Source organism: Lithobates pipiens, unplaced genomic scaffold (genome assembly GCF_037356315.1).
Source record: "Lithobates pipiens isolate NorthernLeopardFrog02 unplaced genomic scaffold, aLitPip1_a1.2 Scaffold_18, whole genome shotgun sequence".
NCBI classification, from domain to species: domain Eukaryota; kingdom Metazoa; phylum Chordata; class Amphibia; order Anura; family Ranidae; genus Lithobates; species Lithobates pipiens.
In genome coordinates, this window is record NW_027507758.1 from 465,863,237 (window position 1) to 465,881,382 (window position 18,146).

Consider the following 18,146-nt stretch of genomic DNA (forward strand, 5'->3'; position numbering starts at 1 on the left):
TCTTTACCTGCTACTGAGGGGCATGGCCAAAGGAGATTGGAAATTTTGGAGCCACTTGCTAAACATGGTTTATTAGCATTAGATCATGGCCTCTCACCTATGCATTTCTGCTTTAACACAATAATATATGAGATTAATAGAGAAAGTTGTTCCAGGCCAGGACTAATACAGTGCATTCTTCCATCCTTTCCATTTCCCCCAATCCAACCCCCCTTTTCTTTTTTTCTTTTTTTTTGTTAGCTGTTTGTGTTTTTGTGAGTTTTTCTTTCCGTCTCCTTGGGTACGTACATCTAAAGATCGTTACCCCATCTGAGGATAGACTTACTGTTTTTAAAGATGTTTAGACATGGTATATTTCTGTTCTGCTGATATCTACCTATGTAACTATTTTGGGCTCATAGTCAATTTTTTGTTCTATTCAAATGTATTCAATAAAATGTTTATGTACAAAAAAAAAATCTGTGGCAAGACTTGAAAATTGTTGTTTACAGATGCTCTCCATTCAATCTGACAGAGCTTGAGCTATTTTGCAAAGAAGAATGGACAAAAAAATATCACTCTAGCAAAGCTGGTAGAGACATCTCCAAAAAGACTTGCAGCTGTAATTGTAGCTTAAGGTAGTTCTACAAAGTATTGGTTCTTCAAAGTATTGCATACAAATGCACGCCACACTTTAACCACTTGCCGACCAGCTGCTGTCATTATACGGCGCCAAGTCGTCTCTCTTGCGCGACTTGCCCTAGCTGTAAGGTGCAGTGGCGGGTGCGCACCGGTGCTCGCTCACGCTGCATGAGTGTGCCCGGTGTTTGAGCTTGCTCTGTCCACTGGAAAACCCTCGATCGCCTAGTACAGAGGCAGAATGGGAATCTTCCAGTGTAAATAAGTGGATCCTCGTTCTGCCAGATGACGTGTCAAAGACCCTCTCTTCCCAGAGATCGGGAATAGTAATATCTGTCATGTCCCAGTGAGCCAACCCCCCCTACAGTTAGAACACACCTAGGGAACACACTTAACCCCTTGATCGCCCCTGGTGTTAACCCCTTCCCTGCCAGTGTCATTTTTACATTGATTAATTCATTTTTATAGCACTGATCAATGTAGTAATGTCACTGGTCCCAAAATAAGTGTCCTTTTGGGGCCAGATTTGTCCACCGCAATGTCGCAGGCCTGATAAAAATCGCAGATTGCCATCATTACTAGTAAAAAAAAAATAAAGTCCCTAAATCTATCCCATAGTCTGTAGACCAGATAACTTTTGCCCAAACCAATCAATATAGGCCTATTGCACTTTTTGCATTTTTTTTTATGCCAAAAATATGTACAAGAACATGCAGTGCCTTGCAAAAGTATTCACCCTCCTTGGCTTTTTACCTATTTTGTTACATTACAGCCTTTAGTTCAATGTGTGTGTGTTGTGTTTTTTTTTTTTTATCTGCATTATGTGATGGATCAGAACACAATAATCTGAGTTTGTGAAGTAAAATTAGAAAAATAGATACATAAAATTATTTTTCAGAAATAAAAAACAGATAATTGGCGTGTGCGTATATATTCACCCCCTTTGTTATGAAGCCCATAAAAATCTCTGGTGCAACCAATTGCCTTCAGAAGTCACATAATTAGTGAACTGAGTGCAATCTTAGTGTCTCATGATCTGTCATTGCATATACACACCTTTTTTGAAAGGCCCCAGAGGCTGCAACACCTAAGCAAGATGCACCATGAAGACCAAGGAACTCGCCAAACAAGTAAGGGACAATGTTGTTAAGAAGTACAAATCAGGGTTAGGTTATTTAAAAAAATAAAAATAAAATCTTTGATCCCTAGGAGCACCATCAAATCTATCATAACCAAATGGAAAGAACATGGCACACTGGCAAACCTGCCAAGAGACGGCTGCACACCAAAACTCACAGACCAGGCAAGGAGAGCACTGATCAGTGAGGCAGTACAGAGACCTAAGATAACCCTGGAGGAGCTGCAGAGTTCCACAGCAGAGAATGGAGTATCTGTACATAGGACGACAATAAGCCATACGCTCCATACAGTTTGGCTTTATGGCAGAGTGGCCAGAAGAAAGCCATTACTTTCAGCAAAAAACAAAATGACACATTGAGTTTGCGAAAAGGCATGTGGCGCCATCAAAGAAAAAGCTATGTCTGGTGCAAACCCAACACATCACATCACCATCCCCACAGTGAAACTTGGTGGTGGCAGCATCATGCTGTGGGAATGTTTTTCAGCAGTAAGGACTGGGAAACTGGTCAGAGTTGAGGGAAAGATGGATGGTGCTAAATACAGGGATATTATTGAGCAAAACCTGTACCACTGTGATTTGAGGCTAGGATGGATGTTCACCTTCCAGCAGGACAATGACCCCCAAACACACTGCTAAAGCAACACTTGAGTGGTTTAGGAGGAAACATGTGTTAGAATGGCCAATCAAAGCCCAGACCTCAATCCAATAGAAAATCTGTGGTCCGACTTAGATTGCTATTCAGAAGCGCAAACCATCCAACTTGAAGGAGCTGGAACAGTTTTGCAAGAAGGAATGGGCAAAAATCCTAGTGGTAAAATGTGGCAAGCTCATAGAGACTTATCCAAAGCAACTTGGAGCTGTGATAGCCGCAAAAAGTGGCTCTACAAAGTATTGACTTTAGTGGGGTGAATAGTTATGCACATTGACTTTCTCTGTTATTGTGTACTATTTTTTGTTTGCTTCACAGTAAAAATAAACATCTTCAAAGTTGTGGGCATGTTCTGTAAATTAAATGATGCAAATCCTTAAACAATCCATGTTCTTTACAGTTTGTGAGGCAACAAAATGCGAAAAATGCCAAGGGTGGTGAATACTTTTGCAAGGCCTTGTTTACTGGCCTAAACAGATGAATAAATGTGTGTTATATATATATATATATATATATATATATATATATATATATATATATATATATATATTGTGGCAGCAGGCAGGTAAAGTCACCTGGTTGTATCCAGGATGGGAAATATGTGTGCCCTAGATTCAGGCTTTATGCAGACTTGTACAACTAGAGGGGAAGAGTTAATGAGCCCAGCTGAAGTAAATGGGCTCATTAAGACCTCTACAAAAAACCCCAGCATGCTTAGGGAGATGCTCCATCCTGGAACCAGTTTTGTGTTGTATAGACTGGGGAGTGTGATATCTGTTCTGTGCGGTGAGTTAACGCCTGTGTGGCAAACCTTTACAACAGAGGCAGGGACTGGTACAGCACAAGGCTGCACCCAGTTGTTAGACAGGGAATCTAAGTGTGTAGTTAGAGGTCAAGCTGACCAGGATTTATTTTCATGTTTTATTTTTTGTTTGGCTGTTATATGTATCACTGCATGTAGCATAAATAAACCGGATCTTTTGTTTTTTTGCACCTACAACGCTGTCTGCTGTGCCTGATTTTGTGTTGTGAACCCATCCAGGGGGTCACACACACCCGCTGCCGAGCTAACCCCTCACAGTTGGTGGAGAATTTTGGCAGTTTTTTTTTTTTTTTTTTAAAGCCAGCATGGAGGAGATACTGAGACAGCTGGCTCTAGCAAATGCAAATCAGCAGCAAACAAATGCGGGTTTACAAAGGAGCCTTGCAGCTCAACAGCAGAGTCTGGAAGCTCAGCAGAAGGCTCACCAGCAGAGTCTGGAAGCTCAGCAGAAAGCTCACCAGCAGAGTCTGGAAGCTCAGCAACAAGCCCAGCAGCAGACAAATGCAAATCAGCAGCAGACAAATGCAACTTTGCAGCAGAGTTTGGAAGCTCAGCAACAAGCCCAGCAGCGATCTGAAGCCCGCTTCATAGACCTGTTGCAGAAGCAAGAGCAGAGTTTTCAACAGCAAATAGAGACATTGATACAGCAACGTCCGCAGACCAATGAAGTAAGTGGTTACAATAATACCGCATCCTTTGGTGTGAGCCGTTTACTGATAAAAATGACTGGAGAGGATGATCCGGAGGTGTTTTTGACCACATTTGAAAGGACTGCTGAAAGGGAAAAGTGGCCTAAGGAGCAATGGGCTGGACTGGTGGCCCCTCTGTTAACTGGGGAATCGCAGAAAGCTTATTATGACCTAGAGCCTGACCAAGCAAAAGACTATGTGGTACTAAAAACAGAAATATTGGCAAGGCTGGGTTTCACCCTGGCCGTCCGGGCTCAGCGTGTGCATAATTGGACTTTTCAGGTTGGAAAACCCCCCAGATCTCAAATGTATGATCTCATTCACCTGAGCAGGAAGTGGCTGCAGCCAGAGATTTTGACCGCACCAAACATTGTGGAACGTGTGGTTATGGATCGTTTCCTGAGAGCTCTTCCTACTGCCATCCAAAAATGGGTAAGCCATGGAGACCCAGAAAATGCAGATAAACTTGTGGATCTGGTTGAGAGGTACTTGGCTACAGAGAACTTGACCACCTCTTCCAGGGACTCACGGACTTTCCATCCTAAGACCAGATCATCCCCAGTGGCGGGTAAGATGACTCCAAGGGGTGAGGGTGGAGAGAGTGAGAGGGTGGGAGTTCTACCTAAGGTCTGGCGGGAGCAGCCCAGGAAGCCCATGCTGCAAGAGACAGCGAAAAAGATTATTTGCTACCGTTGCCGGCAAGAGGGACATATTGCAGCCAATTGCCCCGTTGTGGATGAGCCTATGCAATGTGACTTTATAAGGGAGAGACGTCAGTCGCTGTTTGCGACAGTTGCATGCACTGCCATTCGGGGACCTGAGAAACATTTATGTAAAATGTGTATTAATGGTAGAAATGTTGATGTGTTGCTGGATTCAGGTAGCCTGGTAACATTGATAAAAGCTGAATTAGTTACTACAGAGGTCTCTGGGAAGAACAGGGTGGCTGTTATTTGTGTGCATGGGGACACCCGAGAGTATCCTGTAACTTCAGTGTTTTTTGAGACCCCCAAAGGTAACCTCTCTCATCAAGTGGGGTTAGTGTCTCACTTACCACATGATGCTATTGTGGGAAGGGATTTTCCAAAATTCTGGGAACTCTGGGATTGTCCTGAGCCCCCCACTGGTGCCCCTATAGACCAGGAAGATGACCAGAATTCCTCTGGGAGTGGTGAGGACTCTCCTGAATTTCCCTTGTCGGTATTGGCGGGGGAAACTCGAGAAACTGGGGAGGAGCCAACATCTTCAGATGAAAACATGCCGTCTGTGGAGTTTTCAGATCTTGAGGTTCACAGGGAAAATTTTGCCACAGAACAGTTAAAAGATCCCACCCTAATAAAGGCACGGGAAAATGTGGTGAAAATAGATGGCGAGTTAGTGAACCCAGATAAGACTTGCCCTTATCCTTACTTCACTATGGAAAGGGACCTGCTGTATCGAGTGGCTCAAAGGGCAGAAGAAACCATTGAGCAACTTGTAGTGCCCAAACCTTACAGGAAGTTGGTGTTAGAATTGGCCCATGGGCACATTCTGGGAGGTCATCTGGGGGCCGAGAAAACCAGAGAGAGGGTACTGCAGAGATTCTATTGGCCTGGGGTCATGAAGGAAACAGAAAATTATTGTTCCTCCTGCCCTGTGTGTCAGAAGTCGGCACCTATGCCACATTTCCGTAACCCGCTGGTACCTCTTCCTATCATTGAGGTCCCCTTTGAGAGGATCGCAATGGAGTTGGTAGGTCCGATAATGAAGTCTGCTAGGGGGCATCAGTACATTTTGGTTATATTGGACTATGCCACCCGTTATCCGGAAGCAATTCCTCTTCGAAATACCTCGGCCAAAACCATAGCCAAAGAGCTATCTCTTGTTTTTAGCCGCGTGGGTATTTGTAAGGAACTGCTTACGGACCAAGGTACACCCTTTATGTCCCGGGTTATGAAAGAACTATGCAAGTTGTACAAAGTGAAGCAATTGCGTACATCTGTGTATCACCCCCAAACAGATGGGTTGGTTGAAAGATTCAACAAAACCCTTAAACAAATGTTAAAGAAGGTGGTGGATAGAGATGGAAAGAATTGGGACTGTCTAATACCCTATCTAATGTTTGCCATTAGGGAGGTACCCCAATCCTCTACAGGTTTCTCACCCTTCGAGTTGCTCTATGGGAGACACCCCAGAGGGCTGCTGGATATCGCCAAGGAAACTTGGGAAAATGAGAGTTCTCCTCACAGGAGCGTGATTGAGCATGTCGCCCTGATGCAAGATAGAATTGCACAGGTAATGCCAATCGTAAAGGAACATTTGACCCAAGCGCAGTTAGCACAGCAGAGAGTGTACAACCGTGGGGCCAAGACCCGTACTTTTTCCCCGGGGGATAGGGTCTTGGTGCTAGTCCCTACGGTTGAAAGCAAATTTCTGGCCAAATGGCAAGGTCCATACGAAGTAATTGAAAAAATTAGTGAGGTGAACTACAGGGTTAGACAGCCAGGAAGGCGAAAGCCGGAGCAGATCTATCACGTCAATCTGCTGAAAGCCTGGAGGGATAGGGAATCCCTAGTCGCAGAGACTTTGTCACAAGCACAGCCTGATTGCTTAGTTCCTGAGGTTGGAATAGCAGACACCTTATCGAAAGCCCAACAACAGGAGGTTAAAGAGTTTGTACTTCGCAACAAAGAGGTTTTCTCTGAGCTGCCGGGACAAACATCTGGCGTAGAGCATGACATTATCACCCCGCCAGGAGAAAGGGTAAAACTAAAACCTTATAGAATACCAGAGGCCCGACGGGAGGCAATACGTGGGGAGGTTCAAAGGATGCTGGAATTGGGTGTGATAGAGGAGTCCCAGAGTGACTGGTCCAGTCCTATCGTACTAGTGCCCAAACCTGATGGGAGCTGGCGGTTTTGTAACGATTTTCGACAATTGAATAAAGTTACAAAATTTGACACCTACCCCATGCCGCGTATAGATGAGTTGATTGACCGGCTGGGAACAGCCCGATATATGACAACTCTTGATCTCACCAAAGGGTATTTGCAAATTCCCCTGGCCAAGTCGGCCAAGGAGAAAACTGCGTTTGTAACCCCAGATGGGGCATTCCAATATAAGAGAATGCCGTTTGGGTTACAGAATGCACCGGCAACATTCCAACGGAAAATGGATAAGATTCTGAGGCCCCATCAGAAATATGCTGCAGCTTACCTGGATGATGTGATTATCCATAGCACAGACTGGGTCTCACATTTGCCAAAAGTACAAGCAGTCCTAGACTCTATCCGGGAAGCTGGGTTTACGGCCAATCCAAAGAAGTGTACCATTGGACAGGAGGAGGCCAAATATCTTGGGTACACTATTGGGAGGGGGGTGATAAAACCCCAAGTCAATAAAGTCGAGGCCATACAGAGTTGGCCACGTCCCAACAGCAAGAAACAGGTACGAGCCTTTCTGGGAATCGCTGGCTATTATCGACGATTCATTCCCCATTTTGCTTCTCAGGCTGTGCCCCTCACCAACCTGACAAAAGGGAAAGAGTCGGTCATGGTTAAATGGTCCCTAGAGGCTGAAGAAGCATTTCAGTCCTTAAAAACAGCCTTATGTAGCCAGCCAGTGTTGTACTCACCAGACTTCTCTAAGGACTTTGTGGTACAAACTGATGCATCAGACGTTGGGTTAGGAGCAGTGTTATCCCAGGTCTGGAACGGGGAAGAGCACCCAGTCATTTACCTCAGCAGGAAGTTGAAGTCCCATGAGGTAAATTACTCCACGATTGAGAAGGAATGTTTAGCAGTGAAGTGGGCTCTAGATTCCCTTCGGTACTATCTGCTAGGTAGGCACTTTGACCTGGTGACTGATCACGCTCCTTTAAAGTGGATGGCTCAGAACAAGGAGACCAATAGAAGGGTAAATAGGTGGTTCCTGGCCCTACAAAAATTTAACTTTACAGTTAAGCATCGCCCTGGTGTTAAAATGGGGAATGTGGCTGCTTTGTCTCGGATACATGCGTGTCTGACTGCTTGTGTTACAACCCCAAGGTTGAAACAAGAGGGGGGGGGTATGTGGCAGCAGGCAGGTAAAGTCACCTGGTTGTATCCAGGATGGGAAATATGTGTGCCCTAGATTCAGGCTTTATGCAGACTTGTACAACTAGAGGGGAAGAGTTAATGAGCCCAGCTGAAGTAAATGGGCTCATTAAGACCTCTACAAAAAACCCCAGCATGCTTAGGGAGATGCTCCATCCTGGAACCAGTTTTGTGTTGTATAGACTGGGGAGTGTGATATCTGTTCTGTGCGGTGAGTTAACGCCTGTGTGGCAAACCTTTACAACAGAGGCAGGGACTGGTACAGCACAAGGCTGCACCCAGTTGTTAGACAGGGAATCTAAGTGTGTAGTTAGAGGTCAAGCTGACCAGGATTTATTTTCATGTTTTATTTTTTGTTTGGCTGTTATATGTATCACTGCATGTAGCATAAATAAACCGGATCTTTTGTTTTTTTGCACCTACAACGCTGTCTGCTGTGCCTGATTTTGTGTTGTGAACCCATCCAGGGGGTCACACACACCCGCTGCCGAGCTAACCCCTCACAATATATATATATATATATATATATATATATATATATATATATATATATATATATATATATATATATATATATATATATTTTTTTTTTTTTTTTTTTGGGATATGTATTCTAGCAAAAAGGTAAAACATTTTGTAATTTTAGATTTTTTTCAAAATTGTCATTCTTTTGTTTATAGCGCAAAAAATAAAAAACACAGATATAATAAATCTCAATTTGTGTGAAATAAAGGATGTCAATTTTGTTTGGGTGCAGCGTCGCATGACCGCACAATAGTCAGTTAAAGTGATGCAGTGTCGTATCGCAAAAAATGGCTTGGTCCTTAGTTAAACCCATTTATTTGTGAAAAAATTGAAAACCATTGATCATTTTGCTTCCACTTTACAATTATAAAAGTGTTGGTCTATCACACAAAATCCCAATAAAATACATTTACGTTTTTGATTGTAATATGACAAAACATGGAAAATTTCAAGGGGGTATGAATACTTTTTTCATGGCACTGTAAATAGTTTTATTTATTATAGGTACTTGCATAGCACCGTCATTGCTTTACATATTTGTTATACATTCAGTCCCTGCCCTCAAGGAGCTTACAATCTAAGGTCCCTAACTGGCATACACTACATATACACATACTAGGGCCAATTTAGACAGGAGCCAATTAACCCACACATGCAAAACATGCAAACTCCCCGCAGGTTGTTTCATGGTTGGGATTTGAACCAACAATGCTAGTGCTGCCAGGCAGAAGTTTTAACCACTTAGCCACTGAGTTGGACTGAAGCAAGCCACAAGTCCATCTAGTTCAACCAATAATAAAAGACAACTGGAACACTTCCATAAGCAGAATCCTATACCTAAGGCAATCAGATATTCCCTGTTTTAATAATCTCTGATGTTTTTGCTTTTTATATTAATATCCAATTACCTATTCATTTAAGATTGTATCAAGCTTTTTCTTAAAACCATTGACCAAGCTAGCTAGAATGCGTTTTTGAGGTATCCTATTCCAAGTTTCACAGCCCTTACTGTGAAGAAGCCTTTTCGTATGTGGATGTTTAATCCTCTTTTCCTCCAGATGCAAAGAGTGCCCCCTTGTCCTTTTGCAATGATTTTAAATTGAATAACTCTACACCAAGTTTACTATATGGATCTTTTAAATATTTATACATGGTGATCATATCTCCATCAATTGCGTCTTCTCAGGGGAGACTAAATTCAGTTCAGCTAATCTCTCCTCATAGCTGAGCTTCTCCACTTATCAGTTTAGTTACCCATCTTTTTGGGTTCTCTTCAGTTCTTCAACATCCTTTTTGTGAACTGGTGCCCAAAACTAAACTGCATATTCCAGACATGGTCTTAATGCTTACAGAGGCAAGATTATGTCTGTCTCTCTGGAGTCTTGACATCTTTTAAGGAGACTATTTCCTTTCTTTATAAACTGCAACTCGACATTGCATGCAACTATTAATTCTATAATATGCTATGCTGAAGTAACAGCCAAATGATCACTGTTGCAATGTGCAACATGAGGATTACTGGATGACTGCAGTTTGAATTGTTAATGCAAATGGGAGGCACTTAGAGAAATGTTATGAGAAATCTCAAGAAGAAACAACTACTTCTGTTTCCCTTGGAGCAACACTATCTCACAAGAAGTTAGACTGTCTCTGATAGTCCAGATGGCAGTTGTTCCACGGGCAAGTGGCATGAAGAGTCTGAACACCCATGTGAATGGCTGTAGGCGCAGGACCACCCCACTGCAAACTCGACACCCTGGAGACAGTTAAAGCAATGCACTCTGCAGTGCATTGGCAGACCATGCATTGAGAGCGCATGGGCGCCACCTGCCACCATCTCCCTATCCATGCGCCCGCCCCTTTCAGGATGCCGCAGCAGGTGTGGTGTTTTTTTTTTTTTTTTGGTTTTCCTTTGAACCATGCGATTAGAGCCAGAGGCTCTGTTGTGTGACCATAGTGAATGAATTTTCACACCACTGTGCCTCTCTGCCAATCAGGAGGCAGGTCAGGTGTTTCCCGATTTGGCCAAAGCACCAGCCGATCCTATTGGATACCCAGGGCTTTGGCAGAAGCCCCTGCTGCCCGCACTGAGACTCAAGGGGAGGATGGGCAATGCTGTCAGTCTTATCTGCCATATCTGTAATGCTGACCTATATACTCTGTCCTGTGATTCTGGGGCTATATACTCTGTCCTGTGATGCTGAGCTGTATACTCCTGACACTATGGGTGGAAACAAGTGGAATACAAGGAATGGAGTGGGTGGATTCTATAGGGGTGGGGCTTATGAAAAGTGCGATGAGTCAAAAAGGAAGGGCAGGGTCTTGTGCCCCCCCCATATCCTAAAACTTCACCAGCTGCCACTGCTGATATGACTGGATGTTCTCCTGAATCTGCATGCTGTTATGCCCCAACCCATTTGTCCGCACTTTTGAGGAAACAACCAGACACCTGGCGACACTTATGTCTCATCAGATGCATGACTCCAAAGCATTTTGAGGAAGTATCACTGTAGCAAGTACTTATCTCCACCAACTTGTCTCATGTCTTAACTCTGCTACTTTGAACTATATTCCACCCTTGGGCATACAGGTAAGACACTTCACTTTGCAAGGTTTGCACACCATGACACCAGGCTTGGTCCTTGGGCAGGACCTGTACCACAGCATTTTCTAATCTAGAGACCCTGCCACTAAGTGGGGAACATGAAGTACTAAGCTGTTGCCTCACTGCCAGATCCACCACTTCCTCATTTAGTTGGCTGCTTCTCCTTCTGGTACTCTTCACACACGTTTGCTCAGTGGTTGACTAGGTTGCCCTTGTGCCTATACAGCTCACTTCTTCAAAACCCAGAACGTTAAATGTAGTTACACTCCCAGTTCCCAGATCTTTTGTGATGCACCATAACTACACATTATTAAAATAGTTAATCCCCCCCCAGAAAACGACAGACAAGTTCTCTTTTTGAATGATTACTCAGTTTTAGTGAACAATATTTAATTTAATTTAACAGTATATAATGTACAATTGAGGTAGAATGATGCAATGTAGAACATTATCCTCACACATGTTCAATGTATTTGATTGTCTGAGCATGAATTTGGTAGTGCATAAAATGACTGAGCTTAGATTGACTGTGACTGTGCTGTCAATAGTGGTGCTGCCCATACTTTCAGGTCAAAGTAGACCTTACAACAAGTCCATACATGTGGATGCCCTAAGAAATGGGTCCCTTAGGAGGGTAATGTGGTCAGGAAAGCAGATCGGTCATCACACTACAGCTCGCACACCAGACCCTTCATCATGAGCCCGGTTCCCATGTGTATATGCCCTAAAAACGAAAAGTGACACGCATGCAGGTGAAACCATCTCAGAGTACATCAACCTCCTACATACATCAACCCCATGTTTAAACATGCACATACAGTGATTTAAATTATCAAAAAAAACACATTATGAAGTAAGCATCTGCCTACACATTTGTTTTTAATATTTACAATCTTGATTTTCTCTTGACATATTTTGTTATAATATTTGTCTTTCTAATGATGAAAATGTTCCTTTACAACATTTTTTCATTTATTTAAATACCCTTTTTCAATTTTTTTTTTATGACTTTAACACTGGGTGTGAGTCACATAGATTTTCCATAAGGCTTTTAAACTTCTTGCAATTTGGATTATATATTGTAGTGTTTTGCATACAGTCATTTTGAAACCTTCCTAGTTCAGTTCTGTATTTTGTTGTATTACGATTAGCATTGTTTTAGATTAACAAGTAAAGAAGAGCATACTTTCTAGTTGGGGCTTTTATAAACAGTGCTAAATTTTCTTGTATTGTTTTATACATTTCACCATTTTACTGCTACAGCAATACACAGGGTATATTTGAGTGCATTTTGAAAGTTCCCATTATTACCTCCATCCCGCCCCTTTAGCCCTTTTTTATCTATGTAAGGAGCCTCTACCCCCTCATTAGCACAGGGGGGGGGGGACCTGTAACAAACAGCAGTATTTTAAGTAAACCCCCTATCGTTTTCAGCCAAGGAAGCTACCATCTACCAGCTTGCCTCTGTTCAATCTACTACTGCCATAATGCTGCACATGTGATCAGTTATGACACCAGCCATTGGATAGTTTGACAGTTTGGTTGAGAGCACAACCAATGGGAGTGTTACATTTCCAGCACATGCCGGAAATTATGGATGGGTTTACTTTCGCTTTAACTCTGCAGTTCACCTGCCAATATATAACTCTACCCTCGCACACCATTACCATCACACTCTCCATCAATAAGTTCCTCTTTCAAACCAACTATTAGACATAGATACAGGTGCCATTACTTTTTTTCTGCACTACCAATTAGATCCAAGTGTGGTTTTTACTGCTCTATTTTGCTTGGCAGACTCCTGGAATTGGTAAACTAACACTTTAGTCTATTGTTGCACTATGCACTTGTATTAACCTTACCTTTTTTGTAGTGCAAATAGTACTCTATTTGCCAAAATATCTTTGTAACATGGGACTCTCCTTACTACCTGTCATAGTCCTAACATGGACTGAGGCAGCTGTCATGCCCAGTAATTTTTCAACCTGGTCCACTACATGCCGAACTCGGGCATCAGGGAGACCTCAAATCAATTGGTAGATGTAAACTGAGAGACAAATTATTCCATCAGTTCTCCTGATGACAGATCCCCTTATTGCTAGCAATTGTTTAAGCCTTCCTGCATTACCCTGATCACCTCTAGTAGCCGGCTGTTATAGGTAGCAGTAACATCTAGAGCTGTCATCTCTGGGTATTTAAGCATAGCGTTTTTAGGATAAGTTCAAAATGGCAATTCCTGTGTTTCCCTCATGAGAAGTTTTATTTTACATTTGAATTTTATTATTTTAACCACTTCCCGACCAGTGCACGACGATGTACGTCGACAGAATGGCACGGGCAGGCATATTGGCGTACAGGTACGTCCAATATTCAATGCCGCTCTGCCATCGGGAGCACGCCGCCGGCGGCACGCTCCTGCGCTGGTCGGGACCCCTGTAAGTCTGGTCGCGGGACCCGCGGACTCGATCGCCGCGGGCATCCCCGCGATCGTCTCACGGAGCGGCCGAATGGAGGAAATGCAGAGTAAACAGCATTTCTCCATTCTGCCTAGCAACTAGTGACGCTGATCTCTGCTCCATGTGATTGGAGCAGAGATCAGTGTTCACTAAATGAAAGCCCAACCCCCCCACAGTTAGTAACACACCCCTAGGAACACTTAACCCCTACACTGCCACCCACTGGTTAACCCTTTCACTGCCAGTGTCATTTACACAGGAATCACTGCATTTATATAGCAGTGATTACTGTATAAATGACAATGGTCCCAAAAATGTGTCAAAAATGTTCGATGGGTCCCCCACAATGTCGCAGTCACAATAAAAATCGCTGATCGCCGCCATTACTAGTAAAAAAAAAAATAATAAAAAATTATTAATAAAAATGCTATAAAACTATCCCTATTTTGTAAAGGCTATAACTTTTGCGCAAACCAATCAATAAACGCTTATTGCGATTTTTTTTTTTTATACCAAAAATATGTAGAAGAATACGTATCGGCCTAAACTGAGGGAAATTTTTTTTTATATATATATATTTTTGGGGGATATTTATCATAACAAAAAGTAAAAAATAATGCGTTTTTTTCAAAATTGTCGCTCTATTTTTGTTTATAGCGCAAAAAATAAAAACCGCAGGGGTGATCAAATACCACCAAAAGAAAGCTCTATTTGTGGGAAAAAAAGGACGTCAATTTTGTTTGGGAGCCACGTCGCACGACCGCGCAATTGTCAGTTAAAGCGACGCAGTGCCGAATCGCAAAAAGTGGTCTGGTCTTTGACCAGCAAATTGGTCCGGTCTGAAAGTGGTTAAAGAAACTGCTGATTAAAATTTTTAATAAAGGGGCAAAGTGATGTAAATTTATGCTTAATGACCTCTTAATTGTCAGAGATGGAAGGTTTCATATTTGTATTACCAACAGAGCAACATAAATATCACTGCTAGAATCATAAGCAATATAAAAAGGTTATATTTGTTTAAATGTGTCAATGTTTTTCCAGGCAGGCAATGGATGTACCAAACCTGTACAGAATTTGGCTATTTCCAGTCTTCAGATTCCACTTCACAACCATCCTCTGGTTTTCCGTTAAGGTAAATTGTATATGCTTATTACTGGGTTTGTTTGCTCTGTTGGAGGAGGGCCTAGATATTCTGATCCATTCTTCACAAAGAGTTAAGTATGTGATCATAAAAAGATTGGAAGAAGTTATCATCCTACACATATGACATTGTGCTTACTGAAATGTTAGAGCAACATCTTTACAAGCTGTTTATAACTTTTTTATGCCTTTTGGGACATTTGGACTTTGGCACCAGTTGGAATTCGTCTTTAATTTTCCTGATCAGTCCAGAAGCCTAGTAGCTTATTATACAATTTCAACTACAGTGACTTCAGCAGTTCGACTATTTTTCAAGTGGTAATCACTCCTGATGTATCCCTTTTACCTGCATCTTAATCTCAGACAAGTTGTTAATGAACTTTCTTCACATAGGCATTCATCATGGAATATTGAGTAAATATCAACAGTCTTTTTGTTGAATTTAGGAATCATGCCATCTGGATGACACAGATTCCTAGATATGATTACCTTTATCTGGGCAGGGAAGGTCCTCTTTAACTTCCAAGCCTGTTGGGCAGCCATTGCGTGGTGGTGTTTTGTGTTTTTTTTCTTCTTTGTTATAATCCTGGATAGTTATTGGGGCCTCTTTTTGGGCACTCTGATACTGCTCCAAGTAATTAGTACTTGGGTTACCTGCCTTTGCACCAACTTTCTTAACCTCCAATTTCTGCCCCCCTAAAAGCCTGAAAGACAATTGTTTGGCAGCATTTATTCCATACTTCCCAATTCTGGGCAGATATGAACCTACTGTGGTAACGCCATTTAAAACCCTACTCCCCCAATAACTACTCCAACTATAATAACTTAGCTGTATGCCTATTTGACTGTATCTATTGATAACCAAAGGATTAAATGAACTGAATAAGGACTGATTTAATAGCTGTCCCAGATAGCAGGCATTAATCTACATATGCTTGGGGACTGTCCTAAAATGCAGCCCTTTTAAAGTGAAATGTTAGTAAATGAATCCTCAGCTCCATCTCTACCACTACTAATTAGTTTCTGAAACAAAAAAACATTGTTTATCTATCTCTTCTTGTGTCATCGCTTCAGAAAAGGCAAAAGATAATGTTGAATTGGTTTGTAGTTTCAAGATTATTTCTTAATTTTATCTTAAAGTTGGACTCAACTGTCAAGTGTCCGTTGCAGGACAAGAGGAGGAGTAGAAGCTATTTCCATAGACCTTACTCAGGGCCTACTTTATGGGTGATTAATAAATGCCTTGTCCACAATTATGAACATGGTGTGCTGGTAATATGGAGTCTTTGATCAAGCTGCTGGAAGCCACCATGGCAACTGGCTATGGATTTGGCAGTCAGCCCTTTTAAACACATACTTGTTTAAAGTCTTCGTTTTTTTTCCAGAACCTAGAGCATCTGGTTTAATCCCTTTAGGGCAGCCCATAGACTATGTGAAATTCTTTCCTGCAACCACAGACAGTGTTGACTGGGGAATCCCTCCTGGCAAGCAATTGCCTTCTCCCAGCCCTCTAATCAGAAGTGAATCTGGCAGGCTGGTTGTATGGTACGTTCAACCTGCCCGTTAATGGTTACAATCTCGACTGGTTCAGCAGTAGGGATGAGCCGAACACCCCCGGTTCGCTTCACATCCAGAACATGCGAGCAGACTGAAAGTTTGTGCGAACATTCGAACACCGTTAAAGTCTATGGGACTCAAACGTGAGAGATCATCTATTGTCTTAAAAAGAGTTTGGGGACTCGGGTCCTGCCACAGGGGACATGTACCAATGCAAAAAAAGTTTTTAAACGGCCGTTTTTTCGGGAGCAGTGATTTTAATGATGCTTAAAGTGAAAAAAGTGAAATATTCCTTTAAATATCGTACCTGGGGGGTGTCTATAGTATGCCCGTGTTTAGAACAGTCCCTGCACAAAATGACATTTCTAAAGGAATAAAAGTCATTTTAAACTGCTTTGGGCTGTAATGTAATGTTGGGTCCCGGCAATGTGGATGAAAATTATTGATAAAAACAGCATGGGTAACCCCCCAGCCCATTACCAGGCCCTTTGGGTCTTGTATAGATATTAAGGGGAACCCCACACTCAAATAAAAAAAAAGGCGTGGGGCCCCCAGGCCCTATATACTCTAAACGGCAGTATACAGGCGGTCACCGTGTTACAAACAAAATAGGGACTGTAGGTTTGTTCTTACTTTGAATCTGTTTGTAATTTGGAACAGGTAAATTTTTTTTTTAATGTAGCTCCAGCCAAAAAAATCTATTTTTAAGCTTTTTGGATAACATAGGGAAGGGTTATCATCACTCCTGTAATATTTGTTTTGCTGTCTGTGCCCCTGTTCAGAAGAATTTACCTCACTTTCTGTCCCAATGACAATTGGATTTAGAAAATTTGGGTTTTTTAGGGAAACAAGGATTAGTGATAAAGCATCAGTGGAGACTTTTTCCCATATTAACTCTTACAGGAGAGTATTTCCCTTCTTAGGGGTAGATTTCTCCTCACTTCCTGTTGTCTCCCTCTGTTTGTAAGTAGGAGTCATTTATAAGTCGGATGTTTGAAAGTAGGGGACTGCCTGTATATACTATACGGCCTACCCTATATACTCTGCAGAAATTTGGGCCTTAGGTGTTGGTGGTACCAGAATACGGTAAGCCCTCACATTTTTCTGAACAGGGTCAGAAGAATTGGGCCTTTGGTGGTCTAGTGGTGTTCCCACAACACTGTAAGCCCTCATAGTTACTCTTGGTGGGCGTAGGAACAGGCCCTGCTGTGAAATATTAGATCACATATTGTAATTACATGCCCCTGTTAAACAGGGGCAGAAAAATTGGGTCTTAGGCAGTGGTGGTGGTTCTACAACACTGTAACCCCTCACAGATTTTGTTGAGTGCAGGAACAAGCACTGCTGTGAAATATTAGATCAAAAATTGTAATTGCAAGCCCCTGTTAAACAGGGGCAGAAAAATTGGGCCTTAGGCGGTGGTGGTGGTGACACAACACTGTAAAGCCTCACGGATACTCTTGTTGAGCGCAGGACCGGGCCCTGCTGTGAAATATTACAGCAAAAATTATAATTGCACGCCCCTGTTAAACAGGGGCAGAAACTTTAGGTTTTAGCCCCTGGTGCTGGTGCCCAGAACCAAAAATGTTCTTAGAAGCTATCAACCTGAACATTGAGGAGGAACAGGATAGTCACTCAGCATCAGCATAGGCAGTCTTCAAGGGATCTCACATTCATAAACAAATTAATCGGTTGCATTAGCATCAGGTGCTTGGTAGCTGGTGATCCAAGACTGATTCATTTTTATGAAGGTGAGCAGATCAACAGAGTCTGTGGACAGGCGAACTCTGTGATCGGTTACAAAGCCTCCAGCAGCACTAAATGTGCATTCAGATAGAATGCTGGATGCAGGACAGGCCAGTAGCTCAAC

At 42.5% G+C, this 18,146-nt stretch overlaps 1 protein-coding gene across 1 annotated transcript in view; it reads left to right on the forward strand.

Annotated features, from left to right (window-relative positions):
- LOC143988602 (putative serine protease K12H4.7) overlaps positions 1–18,146 on the forward strand; it is a 151,784-nt gene that overhangs the window by 109,544 nt on the left and 24,094 nt on the right. The window contains exon 7 of the mRNA XM_077488286.1: positions 14,621–14,711. Within this exon, the coding sequence (XP_077344412.1) occupies positions 14,621–14,711 (91 nt within the window). The remainder of the gene's footprint in view (positions 1–14,620; positions 14,712–18,146) is intronic.